The sequence below is a fragment of the Rana temporaria genome, chromosome 1, assembly GCF_905171775.1.
Source record: "Rana temporaria chromosome 1, aRanTem1.1, whole genome shotgun sequence".
NCBI lineage: Eukaryota > Metazoa > Chordata > Amphibia > Anura > Ranidae > Rana > Rana temporaria.
In genome coordinates, this window is record NC_053489.1 from 213,066,513 (window position 1) to 213,080,363 (window position 13,851).

The 13,851-nt window shown below is 40.0% G+C and overlaps 2 protein-coding genes across 3 annotated transcripts in view; both read right to left on the bottom strand.

Annotated features, from left to right (window-relative positions):
• The window catches only part of LOC120924847 (P2X purinoceptor 7-like), a 5,256-nt gene extending 4,752 nt beyond the window's left edge, over positions 1 to 504 (bottom strand). Inside the window, exon 1 of the mRNA XM_040335839.1 lies at positions 499 to 504. The gene's annotated coding sequence lies outside the window, so the exon portion shown is untranslated. The remainder of the gene's footprint in view (positions 1 to 498) is intronic.
• Positions 505 to 4,986: 4,482 nt separating this feature from the next.
• The window catches only part of SMPD4 (sphingomyelin phosphodiesterase 4), a 55,764-nt gene continuing 46,899 nt past the window's right edge, over positions 4,987 to 13,851 (bottom strand). For both annotated transcript variants that reach the window (XM_040349343.1, XM_040349335.1), the window contains 3 exons: positions 13,373 to 13,504; positions 8,057 to 8,185; positions 4,987 to 5,442 (listed from right to left, as the gene is read on the bottom strand). In XM_040349343.1, the coding sequence (XP_040205277.1) occupies positions 5,122 to 5,442; positions 8,057 to 8,185; positions 13,373 to 13,504 (582 nt within the window). In that variant the 3' untranslated portion in view covers positions 4,987 to 5,121. The remainder of the gene's footprint in view (positions 5,443 to 8,056; positions 8,186 to 13,372; positions 13,505 to 13,851) is intronic.

Sequence of the window (13,851 nt, forward strand, 5' to 3'; positions counted from 1 at the left end):
AAAATTATATATATATATATATATATATATATATATATATATATATATATATATATATATATATATATATATATAAAAAAGACTATCAGTAAAAAAATATAAGAATGCTTTGGATAAATAAAAACTTCATGTTAGTGAATAAGACAGGTAAATTATTTAAATATAAATAAAAATATGAATAACTACGAAAAAAAATATGTGTTACGTGTGTGTGTGTATATATATATATATATATATATATATATATATATATATATATATATATATATATATACACAAACACATATTAAAATTTACTTTTTCTTGCCAAATATTTTACTATTTTAATTATTTTTTGTAATTCAATAATGCATTCTAAATGTATTTATATATTTTTAAATCAATTTAAATAATTATTATACTCTTTACAAATAAATAAACTTTAACACTAAAAAAGTTATAAGTTTTTTAGTTTATTATTTATTTAAATGAAAAATCTTAAAAATAATAAATCCTAACCTTTGTATCAGCTGCTCAGGGCGTTCTGAGCACTCGCTGATAAAAAAAAAGCATTTATATGCTAGGCACAGCGGGGAGTGTCCTTTTCAGGACGCTGCCGGCCGTTGTCCTAGCAACTCAGCAGTGTTGACGGCGCGCCTCGCCGTCACACTGCGCATGCGCGGGATAGAGCGGTGAATGCTGGGACAGCATTCACCGCATCCCGGAAGATCCTGCAGGACGGCTTCAGAGTGCCAGTAGTAAAGATGGCAATGTCCATCAGAAAATTTTATAAAATATCTTTCTGGGCGATATCGTAGTGCTAGCGGCAGCGAGGATGAGACTGGTGAGTACTATTTTCTATGTACCACCAGCGTGACAAAAAGCTCTTTAAAAAAAACTGTTTTCCCGCGGAACTCCCGCTTTAATATGGCTTGTCTGACGGGACGTTTTAGATTTGATATGTATGGGGTTTTTTCCTTTCCCTATACGTTCGAATTGAGTCCCTTTCAGTACTTGCTTTCACTTCCGCATATTTTGTTGATTTTTCGACTTTGCCCCGGATGTTGTTGTATCGAGATTTTCGATTGGCCGCATCAACGAGGGATTCGATTGGTTGTCGAATCATCCAGAAACTACTTCCGCATATCCTGGTGATGTTTTGACTCTGCCCCGGATGTTGTTGTATCAAAATTTTTCGATTGGCCGCATCAACGAGGGATTCGGTTGGCTGTCGAATCATCCAGAAACGATAAATACTATACTATTGGGGACGTCTGGTGTACTCCCTCCACTTGACGCTGAAGAAATCCCGCCCACGGGACGTAACGCGTACGTAAGGGGAGGAGCTACGCAGGACGTCACCCCGATTCATCGCCGTCTGTTTTTGTGACACACTGTTACAGCTTGCACTCGGCTCATGAGTGTACATACATGTGAGTGCCCAATTTTTATCCTTTATTCAGCAATAAACCGTTTATATACAGAGAGCACTAGATGTCTTCTATCTTTCTTTTATGTATGGTGGTCTGCTGATTCCATTGTGGCAAGGTGTTTTTTTCCATTGGAGGTCTGATGTGATTGCAGATTGCTGCAGATATGCTTTGTGACCTTCACGGGTCGAAGCATTGAGGTGAGAGTCCATCTTGCATGCGGTGGTGGATTCCCTATCGTGTTTTCTCCTTCACCATCACTTCTGCTGGATTTGTGTTATATACACTTTACAAGGACTTTTTTGGACACATGAACATTGTTTTTGCACTGGTTCACTTTATTTATAGTTTCACAGTTTACATTGTTTATTCATTGTTTTAATCATTTAATTGTTTGCACCGCACTCTCCTTTATTTATATTTTTATACACAACAATAGACAATCACAGTCTGCTTAAACTAATAACACACAAATAATTAAATGTTACCATGTTTTTATTGAACACACCATGTAAATATTCACAGTGCAGGTGAAAAAAAAATATGCGAACCCTTGTATTTAATAACTGGTTGAACCTCCTTTGGCAGCAATAACTTCAACCAAACATTTCCTGTAGTTGCAGATCAGACATGCACAACGGTCAGGAGTAATTCTTGACCATTCCTCTTTACAGAACTGTTTCAGTTTAGCAATATTCTTGGGATATCTGGTGTGAATCGCTTTCTTGAGGTCATGCCACAGCATCTCAATCGGGTTGAGGTCAGGGCTCTGACTGGGCCACTCCAGAAGGCGTATTTTCTTCTGTTTAAGCCATTCTGTTGTTGATTTACTTCTATGCTTTGGGTCTTTGTCCTGTTGCAACGCCCATCTTCTGTTGAGCTTCAGCTGGTGGACAGATGGCTTTAAGTTCTCCTTCAAAATGTCTTGATAAACTTGGCAATTAATTTTTCCTTCGATTATAGCAATCCGTTCCCTGGGGCAGGTCCCCAAACACTTTTTAGGACAAAAACTAGCACATTAACCTTTAAAATTAACACTTTTGATTTCTCCCATAGACTTCTAAAGGGAGTTCGGGGGCAGCTTTACATATTAATTGCATTGCGCTGGCTGCTGCGCCGGTTCACGCGCTTAATTAAGGATTCATCCGGCGTGCCAATTAAGCCATGAACTGGCGCAGCGCATTGTTTTTAGTAAATCGGCCCCATAGTGTTGTGCGTTTCTTCCAAACAACACAACGTTGGTTTCATCTGTCCACAGAAAATGTTGCCAGTACTGCTGTGGAACATCCAGGTGCTCTTTTGCAAACTGTAAACGTGCAGCAATGTTTTTTGGACAGCAGTGGCTTCCTCCCATGAAATCCATCCTTGTTTAGCAGCAGTGCCGAACTTTCTCCATTTATAGACAATTTGTCTTACCGTGGACTGTTGAACAGCAAGGCTTTTGGATACTTTTAGAACCCTTTCCAGCTTTATGCAAGTCAACAATTCTTAGAACCCTTTCACACTGAGGCATTTTTCAGGCGGTACAGCGCTAAAAATAGCGCCTAAATACTGCCTGCAAAACTCCTGCACTGCATACTCAATGTGAAAGCCCGAGGGCTTTCACACTGAGGCAATGCGCTGACGGGAGAGAAAGAAATCTCCTGCCAACAGCATCTTTGGAGCGATGAGAGGAGCGGCGTGTATACTGCTCCTTCCCATTTAAGACAATGGGAAACCGCGGTAATACCGCCCACAATGCGCCTCTGCAGAGGCGCATTGCGGACAGTATTAACCCTTTATCGGCCGCTAGCGGGGGTTCACCCGCACATGACACTTTTTACCCTTAGCTTCATGCTCGTTTTGTCTAGGGGAATCGGCTAGTTGTTTTAAAATATGAGCTGTACTTACCGTTTACGAGATGCATCTTCTCCGCCGCTTCCAGGTATGGGCTGCGGGACTGGGCGTTCCTATTTTGATTGACAGTCTTCCGAGGCATCATTCACATCAGGCAATGCTTCTTGTGAAAAGCAAACCCAGAACTGGTGTGTGTTTTTTATAGGGCAGGGCAGCTGTAACCAACACCTCCAATCTCATCTCATTGATTGGACTCCAGTTGGCTGACACCTCACTCCAATTAGCTCTTGGAGATGTCATTAGTCTAGGGGTTCACATACCCTTTCCACCTGCACTGTGAATGTCACCATGTAACATTTAATTATTTGTGTGTTATTAGTTTAAGCAGACGGATTGTCTATTGTTGTGATCAGATCACATTTTATGACCAATTCGTGCAGAAATCCATATCATTCCAAAAGGGTTCACACACCTTTTGTGGCAACTGTATGAGTTTCACTTTTTAAATGTAATTAAATTAAATAAATTGACTTTTGACATTCAAATACAGAGGAGGCCCTGGGCTGATGGCAGGGGTTGTCAAGGAGATCCTGGACTTGGGGGATACAGAGGAGTGGGGGGTGGGTGTGGCAAAGACCCTGGATAAGGAGAGGGAAGTGCAGACAAGGACCTGGACTGGGGGGTGTAGAGGAGGTCCTGGATTGGATCCTTGATTGAATTCAGGTCCTTTACCACATCAACCCCACTTTTCAAGTCCACCCCCCAGTTCAGGGCCTCCAATGGTCTCCCCTCCTAGGAATAATTCCCCCTTTTTTTCACTGTTCATTGGATAAATATATTTGCTTTGTGTTTTTACACATTTATGTGCACTTTTTGATAATGGTGTTTTTTGTCAAACTTTGTGCTGACAATTTATAGTTAGCGCAACCTATTTATTTTTTCATTTGCAGCTTTCTCACTTCATTATATATGTTTTCACTATTCACTTAATGATTTAATTTGCAAACAATTTTCTAGTGCAGTTTCTTTTTTCCCCCATTTTTCCACTGTGATGGGGACACCTGATGTAAAGGAGTACTGTGATGGGCACATTTTGTTGTGCCCACCAGCATGCCCCTTATTTTATGTTAAAATATGCCCATCAATGTGCGCCTTATGTTAAGGGGCACATTGATGGGCATGACTACGATCCGAGTCATAGCAGATTTGAAATTTGGACCTCAGCCCAAAAAAAAAATTGAAATTGAAATGTACTTCAATACCCCTGCTCTAAAGAGAAGTCTGTACAAAAAAAATTAAATAAAAAAATTGTATGTTGAAGAAAAAATAAAAAATAAAAACGGATAACTAGTTCACAATGCTTTACCTAGGTTAATAACTGTAGGTGGCAGTGTCTGTGCAAAAAATCACCCACACATAGTATAGACGCGATATCCATTAACCTTTTTCATCAAATGAAAGCTTAATCTATCCTGAAAAAAATAAATAAAAATAACTAAAAAAAAACACAAGGTATAATTCACCTGGATATACCAAGTAGTTGTGATATGTACAGTTAAAGTTGCAAAATTGGGCATGAAGGTTCGTTTTTTAAACCTGGTCATGAACTATCTGTGCACTTCAATGGATGAGAAAAAACTAAAAAAACTTTAATTTCAGGTCCACCAGCAGGGCATATTTATGCTTCTCCCAGACTGTTTAGGGGGTTGATGTGGCTCAAAGTATTAAATAAAAACACACATTACATGTTAAGATGACATATATTACAAACAAGGGAACAAAACACTGTACAGAATACAAATTTAATTCAGACACTAGCGAAGACTTATTATATATTAAAATGTACACAGTATCCACAGCCTAAAAAAAGTCCATATCAGTCCTGATGTGGTTTCCACTTATCTGTAAACACAGTCATTGCCACAGCATAGAGAAGGTAGCCAATCAGAAGTAAGAGTGTTGCAGCTACTGGTCCCACAGATATCATGCCACATAAAACATAAAAGAGGAACAGATAGAACAGAAGACGGTAGCTGGCAAGGAATCGAAGACGTATGCGGGGCTCCGCCTGATGAAAAGCACCACGTGCCGACACAGGGCTCATTCTCCATGCAGGGGAGTTGTTGATTAAATGGTAAGAACAAAACTTTCCCAGGAAGTCCTCTCTTTTACACATAGCATCCATGGAGTCTGCAAACTGGAAGGAATACCAATGGTTAACTGTATGCTAGTGGCTCACATACAAAAAACATACATAAAAATACTAATCTGTAACAGTTACAAGTCAGGGTTACGTTTTGCTCAATAATAGAGTAGCACAATATACAGTATAAAAACCAAAGTAGTTCAAATAAATGCCCCAACATTAAAAAGGCTTACAATATAAAATCAGAAATGAACTGAAAACATCCATTGACTTTTGAAGGCGATTTCATCGCTAGTTTTGTCAAGAGCCTCCAGGACACTAAAGCCTAGTATACACGATTAGAAAATTGGGTGAGAAATACCGCTTTCAAAGCAATCGTGCAATAATCACAACTTTCGAGGGCCGATCACGACAGTTCACCCGAAAATTATATGAAGGGACAAACAGGAAAATTTTTCTCTATGATACCAGATTGTATGATTATCGGTTAATCAGTACAGTTTTCATCCGAAAATACAGTGATCTATTGTATTTATTTGTAACATCAACTAATGTTAAGTAATTGAATTGGACTTGGGTGCCCATTGCCTGTAATCCCCTGTACGTAATTCAGCAGTGGGGTACAGCATTGGAAGCCAATGAAGTGTGCTGAATGCAAATGTGAACATGCAGAGAGGTGTAAACAAATGGTGTTCTCAAATGATTGCTACTCCTCCACCATCTAATCGCAGAGTGAGAGTGGAAAAATGCAAATCCTTTGGCAATCCTTTTACAAATACTGTAGCGGACTTAATATTAGGACACTTACCTGTCTCGGAATTCCGCAAAGTCGGCACCCCAGCCGGTTTTTCAATTGGCTCTCCGGTGCCGCCGCAGCCAATCCTTGTGAGGGAGACTGGCAGTGAAGCCACGGTTCCCTACTGCACATGCGTGAAGCACGTTGCACTTTCTGAATTGCCCAGCGGCGGTGAAAGGAGGAGAGGGGACGAACTTCCGGAGGACTATGGCAAAGTCTCCCGGAATTGGGGATGGGTACCTGTGAAAAACAGGTACCCGGTCCCCACCCAAAAGGCGCCAAATGTGGCAGCGGACAGGAGAAGCAAACAAGCGGAGCTTTCCCTTTTGGGTGGAGCTGCTCTTTAAATTTTAACTTTATATTTAGTGGTTTCTCCAAGGTCAGCTTTAATTAGAAAATATATATAAACCATTATGCATTAAGTAGGATTTAAGATGGTTCTAAAGTGTTTAATGCAGGGCTCGACAAATCCCGGTCGCCATGGCGACTAGAAATAGTGTCCTGGCGACTTGGCTTGGAAGGTGGGCAATTTGTGAGCTGGCGCCATCTGGTGGTGAGCCGTTGGTATTACAAGTTATTACCACCAGATGTGAGCTGGCGCCATCTGGTGGTGGCCGTTGGTATTACAAGTTAAACAGCAATTCTAATGTAATTGTTCACTATTTTTCACTGCCATCTTCTTCCCTCTAATTAGAACCCCCAAACATTATATATATTTTTTATCCTAACACCCTAGAGAATAAAATGGCGATCGTTGCAATACTTTCTGTCACGCCGTATTTGTGCAGCGGTCTTACAAGCGCACTTTTGTGAAAAAATTACACTTTTTTTAATTAAAAAATAAGACAACAGTAAAGTTATCCCCATTTTTTTATGTTATTAAAGATAATGTTACGCCGAGTAAATTCATACCCAACATGTCACGCTTCAAAATTGCGTCCGCTCGTGGAATGCCGTCAAACTTTTACCCTTTAAAATCTTCATAGGCGACGTTTAAAAAAATCTACAGGTTGCATGTTTTCAGTTACAGAGAAGATCTACCAATCGCGGCGATACCTCACGTGTGGTTTAAACACCGTTTACATATGCGGGCGCTGCTCACGTATGTGTTCGCTTCTGCGCACAAGCTCGTCGGGACGGGGTGCGTTTTCTGGCTCCTAACTTTTTTAGCTCGCTCCTAGATTCCAAGCAAATTTGTCAAACCCTGGTTTAATGTTTTTTACCTTTTTTCAGCCAAAGATAACTTTATTTTCATAATCCCAACTCTTACTGGTCATATCATGTAATAATCTTTTTATGCCTATGGACACTCTGATGGCAAGAATTATCACTTGATATATTGATAACCAAGACAGTGAAATCCTCAACTTTGTAGAAAGATTTCCATTATACCTCATGAGACATTTAAAGATGGGGCTTGTGGTTTGGGATGGGGGGTATACAGAGACTGCGCTGTATACACTTGTGTATAGTTGGCTACAGAATTTTCACATTAGCTATTTAAAAGCTTTTAGCTTCCTAAAGGTCCTTGGTTCATATCTACCAGGTATCTATGGATGTTTTCTATGAATTTGCATGGGATCTCTCAGTTAGTCTGACAGCTAAATGTATAGAAAATGTGTGTATTTGTATGTATGTCATGGCGAGATTAAACTGCAAGATCTTTCAGCACCAGGGATTGATATAAATAGTTTCATGTATTTTGTAGAAAGAAAAATGAATATTTGTTTGTCTCTTTCCAAAAAAAAATCACATTTGTTCAAAAAGGTAATGTTGTGCTGTCAGATAAAACAAACAAACATTTAAAATGTGAATCAGGACAAATCAAAGATCACACGCTCTTGTCCATGTTAATGCTGAGCACCTTACCCTGGAACTTAAGGCTTGGGATAGCTGGTACAGTAAGCGCACTAGAGTAGCATTCTCATAGCTGCGGATTGGTTGAAGTTCAGGGTCTCCCTGGTACCGTATGTCAAACTTGCGCAATCCATTTATTATCTGAAATTGTAATAAAAATGAATGTTAATAAAAAAAAATGCTGGTAAAACTAAAAAAAAAAAAAACAACTATTTGCACCAAAAACACACAAACTTTCTAGCAGAATCTAAATAAAATGTTGAAAAACAGACATTCATTAGAGCTTCCCCAATTATTTATATTTTAACTTTTGCATCCATTATTCGTGTATGAAAAAGTAATTAGTCAGTTACATTTGGAGCCCAATATGACCCAGCTTTTTACATTTCTGGGGAACTCCATCAGTAAGATTCCCGCGCCATGCCTTCCAGCCACGTGCCAGTCTCTCTTGAATCCCACCCCTCCAGCTACAACAGAGGTGTGCTAACTTTTTCTGCTGCATGCATTCTAACACAAGAGGTAAAACATCCAAGAAGAATGGGACCTCGCTGTTATTGCAGTAGTGAGTGAGCAGGACTGGAAGCTCGCTCAAGCCCAGAGATATCACTACGGAAGTGCCCGAGAGACGAAGATCTGTCATTACTAGGCCAGAGTACATACACCGTGTCTCTAGGCTGCAATCACACTCCACCCCCCTCCCCTTACACAATGGTTCCGTTCTCCTTGTAGTGTGACATCCCAGCCTTAGCTACCACAAAGATCCAGGGCTGTCCATCTTCTTGCCTGAAGAACACATGTCACTAGAAAGAAGTTGAATATTTATCCTGGACAGAAAGCACAGAGTTTGTCATGCTGTCTCCTCCGGTGCCCAGAAAGGCTACATTCTCAGTGATGCCACCCTTCTCCAGTGCTCAAATAAGCTGCGATTGTATTAATGCTGGGATTCCCCCTGGATGAAGTCAGAACGGACGAAACAAGTAGGGGCGGAGCTCAACGCTGCGAGTAGGAACCGTGTCCTGTAATTTTTGTTGTTTCTGTGAGCCAGGAAGGATTGGAGTGGCTGGTGACTTCTCTATATATCGTTTCCGATACATCTATATGCTTGATTTTTAGCTTATGCTTTAACAGCTTTTGTAAAAAAATATATATTATACACAATTTATTTAGCGCAGTGCTTTACAATGTAGGGGGGGAGCACAATTACAGTACAGTTCAATACAGAAGGTACAGGAGGGCCCTGCTCGTAGAGCTTACATTCTAAAGGGAGGGGGTGGTGGTACAAAAGGTAATAGAAGTAGTACCTTGATTACTTGTGTCAAATAAATTTGGATGTTTTAGATACTATACTATGGGAGCCTGTTTTTGTTTTTCTGGCTATGAACTCCACCCATTGAATGGGGAGAGAACAGCAGTGGAGGTGAAGCCTTTAAGTGGGCTGCATCTCTTTGGAATTAATACAAGCTGTGTTTGCCTAATCTTGTAGTGCGATAGGCGTGCATTGGTGAGTGTTCCTGTATTAGTGGTGGTGGCCACCTTAGATCAAAAGATTTTCTACACTTGGAAGAATAATATTGGTGAGGAGAATTATTTTTTAGTCATGATACCTTTGGATTACTTCATTTAAACTTATTTTGTTTAAAAAATTTGGGTAAAAATATTTTCATGTATTGTTTAGAGGACTGCTCACAATATTTATTGAATGAGTGTATTTCCACGCTGATTAATATTTTATATTATTGAATCAGTGATGTAATGGTTTTGTTATATCACTTAGGGTTTTAGATTTATTTATAGCAGCTGGTTTGTTTCACAGTCTTACAATATAACATTTTCTCACAACTTATTATTCTATCCATCAACACGGAAGGGTTTATACATTCTCTGTGATTTTGTTTATCTCTGTGGTATAGGTATGCTGAAGAATAGATGCTCTAAATGAGTACCAATTAAAGTATGCGTTTTCAATATTTAACCTAAAGCATGTTTATCCGCTTGCTGACTGAGCACTGTAGCTTTACTGCTACAGTGTGGGCCGGATGTGCAGAATCATATATATTATATATATATATATATATATATATATATATATATATATATATATATATATATATATATATATATATATATATATATATATATATATATATATATATATATATATATATAAAGCAAGGGGCACATGTCGTCAGCTACCCAGCTGTGCTGTGATCAGTGGGTGCTGGCCAATGGATGTTTACCAGCAGCTGCTGATCAGCGAGCAGTAAACAAGGCAGAGCTAGCTCTGTCCTGTCAGCAGGGATGTGCTGGATATTGTTTCCCTGCAAAGTAGGGAATAAAATCCAGCACACCCCCTTAGTAAAAAGCACCTGAAAGTAAACACAAAACAATGATTAGGCACACAGTTAACCCTTTGATCGCCCTAGATGTTTAACCCCTTCCCAGCCAGTGTCATTAGTACAGTGACAGTGCATATTTTTAGCACAGATCACTATATTAGGGTCACTGGTTCCCACAAATTGTCAGTTGGTGTCAGATTTGACCGCCGCAATACAGCAGTCCTGCTATAACTCTCTCTCTCTCAAGTTTATATACACACACACAATAATTTGTAAATCCTTTTGCGCAAAACAGTTAATATATGCTTATTGGGATTTATTTTTTTAACAAAAATATGTAGCAAAATACATATTGGCCTAAATTTATGAAGAAATTTGATTTTTTTCAAAAAAAATTTATTGGATATGTTTTATAGCAGAAAGTAAACAATATATATTTTTTATATTATCAGTAAATTTTTGTTCATAGTGCAAAAAAAAAAACCCAGTGGTGATCAAATACCACCCAAAGAAAGCTCTACTTGTGGGGATAAAAAAGTACATACATTTAATGTACAGCATTGCACAATTGTCCCATCAAAGTTATGCAGTTCCGTTAAGCAAAAATGACCTGATCGGGAAGGGGAGGGGGGGGGCAAATCTTCTGGCGGTCAAATATTAGCTCTTTTACATTTAAAGGGGTTGTAAAGGTTCGTCTTTCATTTTCTGAATAGGTTCCTTTAAAGCGGGGGTTCACCCTATCGACGGGAAAAAAAAAAAAAATTTTTCTTTTACCTTAAAATCAGGCATTGTAGCGCGAGCTACAGTATGCCTGTCCCGAATTTTTTACCCCCGTACTCACCTTGTAGTCGTCCATCGAAGATACCGGGGAATGGGCGTGCCTATGGAGACGGAGGATGATTGACGGCCGGCTCTGGCGCGTCACGCTTCTCCGGAAATAGCCGAAATAGGCTTGGTCTTCACGACGCGTGCGCATAGCCTGTGCGCAGGCGCCGTGAAGAGCCGAGACCTACTCCGGCTGTCTTCGGGGAGAGTGACGTGCCAGGGCCGGCCGTCAATCATCCTCCCTCTCCATAGGCACGCCCATTCCCCGCGGGAGCCGAAATCTACGATGGACGACTACAAGGTGAGTACGGGGTTAAAAAAATCGGGACAGGCATACTGTAGCTCGCGCTACAATGCCTGTCTCGATGGTAAAATGTGTCGGGGGGGGGGGGGGGGGGGTGAACTACCGCTTTAAGCTAGTGCATTGTTGGTTCAATTACCTTTTCCTTCGATTTCCCTTCTAAATGTTTTTTTTCTTTGTTTGAATTTCTCACTTCCTGTTTCTCCTCAGTAAGCTTTCCACCATCATCCGAGTGGTGGAAAGTCATTTAGAACAGCTTACTAAACAGCTTACTGAGGAGGAACAGGAAGTGATAAAATTCAGACAAAGAAAATAAACATTTAGAAGGGAAATTGAAGGAAAAGGTAAGTGAACCAACAACGCACTAGCTTAAAGGAACCTTTTTTGAAAATAAAAAATGAACCTTTACAACCCCTTTAACCACTTAACGCCCGCCGCACGCCTATTTACGTCCACATAATGGCACGTACAGGCAGATGGGCGTATATATACGTCCCTGCCTTCTAGCGGGTCGGGGGTCAGATCGGGACCCCCTCCGCTGCGTGCGGCTTACCTCGGGGAGCGATCCGGGACGACGGCCCGTCGCGATCGCTCCCCGGAGCTGAAGAACGGGGAGAGTCGTATGTAAACACAGCTTCCCCGTGCTTCACTGTGGCGGCTGCATCGATCAAGTGATCCCTTTTATAGGGAGACTCGATCGATGACGTCAGTCATACAGCCACCCCCCCTACAGTTGTAAACACACACTAGGTGAACCCTAACTCCTACAGTGCCCCCTGTGGTTAACTCCCAAACTGCAACTGTCATTTTCACAATAAACAATGCAATTTAAATGCATTTTTTGCTGTGAAAATGACAATAGTCTCAAAAATGTGTCAAAATTGTCCGAAGTGTCCGCCATAATGTCGCAGTCACGAAAAAAAATCGCTGATCGCCGCCAATAGTAGTAAAAAAAAAAAAAATTAATAAAAATGCAATAAAACTATCCCTTATTTTGTAAACGCTATAAATTTTGCGCAAACCAATCAAACACTTATTGCGATTTTTTTTTAACAAAAATAGGTAGAAGAATACGTATCGGCCTAAACTGAGGAAATTTTTTTTTTTATATATATATGTTTTTGGGGATATTTATTATAGCTAAAAGTAAAAAATATTGAATTTTTTTCAAAATTGTCGCTCTATTTTTGTTTATAGCGCAAAAAATAAAAACCGCAGAGGTGATCAAATACCACCAAAAGAAAGCTCTATTTGTGGGGAAAAAAGGACGCCAATTTTGTTTGGGAGCCACGTTGCACGACTGCGCAATTGTCTGTTAAAGCGACGCAGTGCCGAATCGCAAAACCTGGCCTGGGCATTTAGCAACAAAATGGTCCGGGGCTTAAGTGGTTAAGTTATAGTATTTATTATCATATACTGTATTATTGCCACTAGATGGAGCTCCTGGAAGTGACTTGGTACAACTAGCAACTGTTCAAATAAACTACACAGGGAGTTCATTCTATTTGATAAATTGTCTGAGATATGTAAGGAACAGTGAAATAACAGTATCTGCCCCCAAATAATTACTTACAGATTGTACAAAGAAACAATTATGCTCCTGATAAGATTTATATCAAGCTGATCTCTTTCACTTGTTTATTTGTGATGGTGAAAGGGATGCCATGCATAGCATTCTAGCTTGGAGGATTGCATGTCAGTCGGCTGTGCAATAGGCTGGTTTCACACATGTGCCATCACAGCCAACCAGCAGTCCACACATCCCGGGGTGATATTTCTGCTCCTACAGAGAACACTTCCTCCATGCAACCAGACATTTTGTAAGATGGGGCATTTACATACGGAAGGTAGTGAAGCTGGGCTTACCTGCTTTCTGCCCAAGTCAGTCAGGAGCACACCATTTTCAGTCTGTACACAGTCTGGGAGATGGTTTCTCCCATTTTCATCTTTCACATTTCCCAATTTTACTGTGAACTGGCTGAGTTGAGATGAATTCATCTAAAAATCAAAAAGAAAGCATAATGTTTTGGAGGAGAAGTGCAAATTTAAAATCCTGTATTTTTCAGAACCTTTAATCTGTCTGAAGTTGATATTTTTTTTGTAAATTATCAGGTTATGCATTATTAGAAAGCAAAAACATGTTATAGCAAAAACTTTAGAAAATCACATTGTAAAGTTTTACCTGAACTAGCCCTGAGCGGGTTTGCAAAGTAAGAAACTACTTTAGATTGGTGAGATTGTTAGGTGGGAGGGTCTGCCCAATACAGTCACATTATCAGTCAGAGTGTTATTCAAACAGAATACAAGAGCTGGGAAATGCAGAGTTCTAGTAAAATGATTAGGAA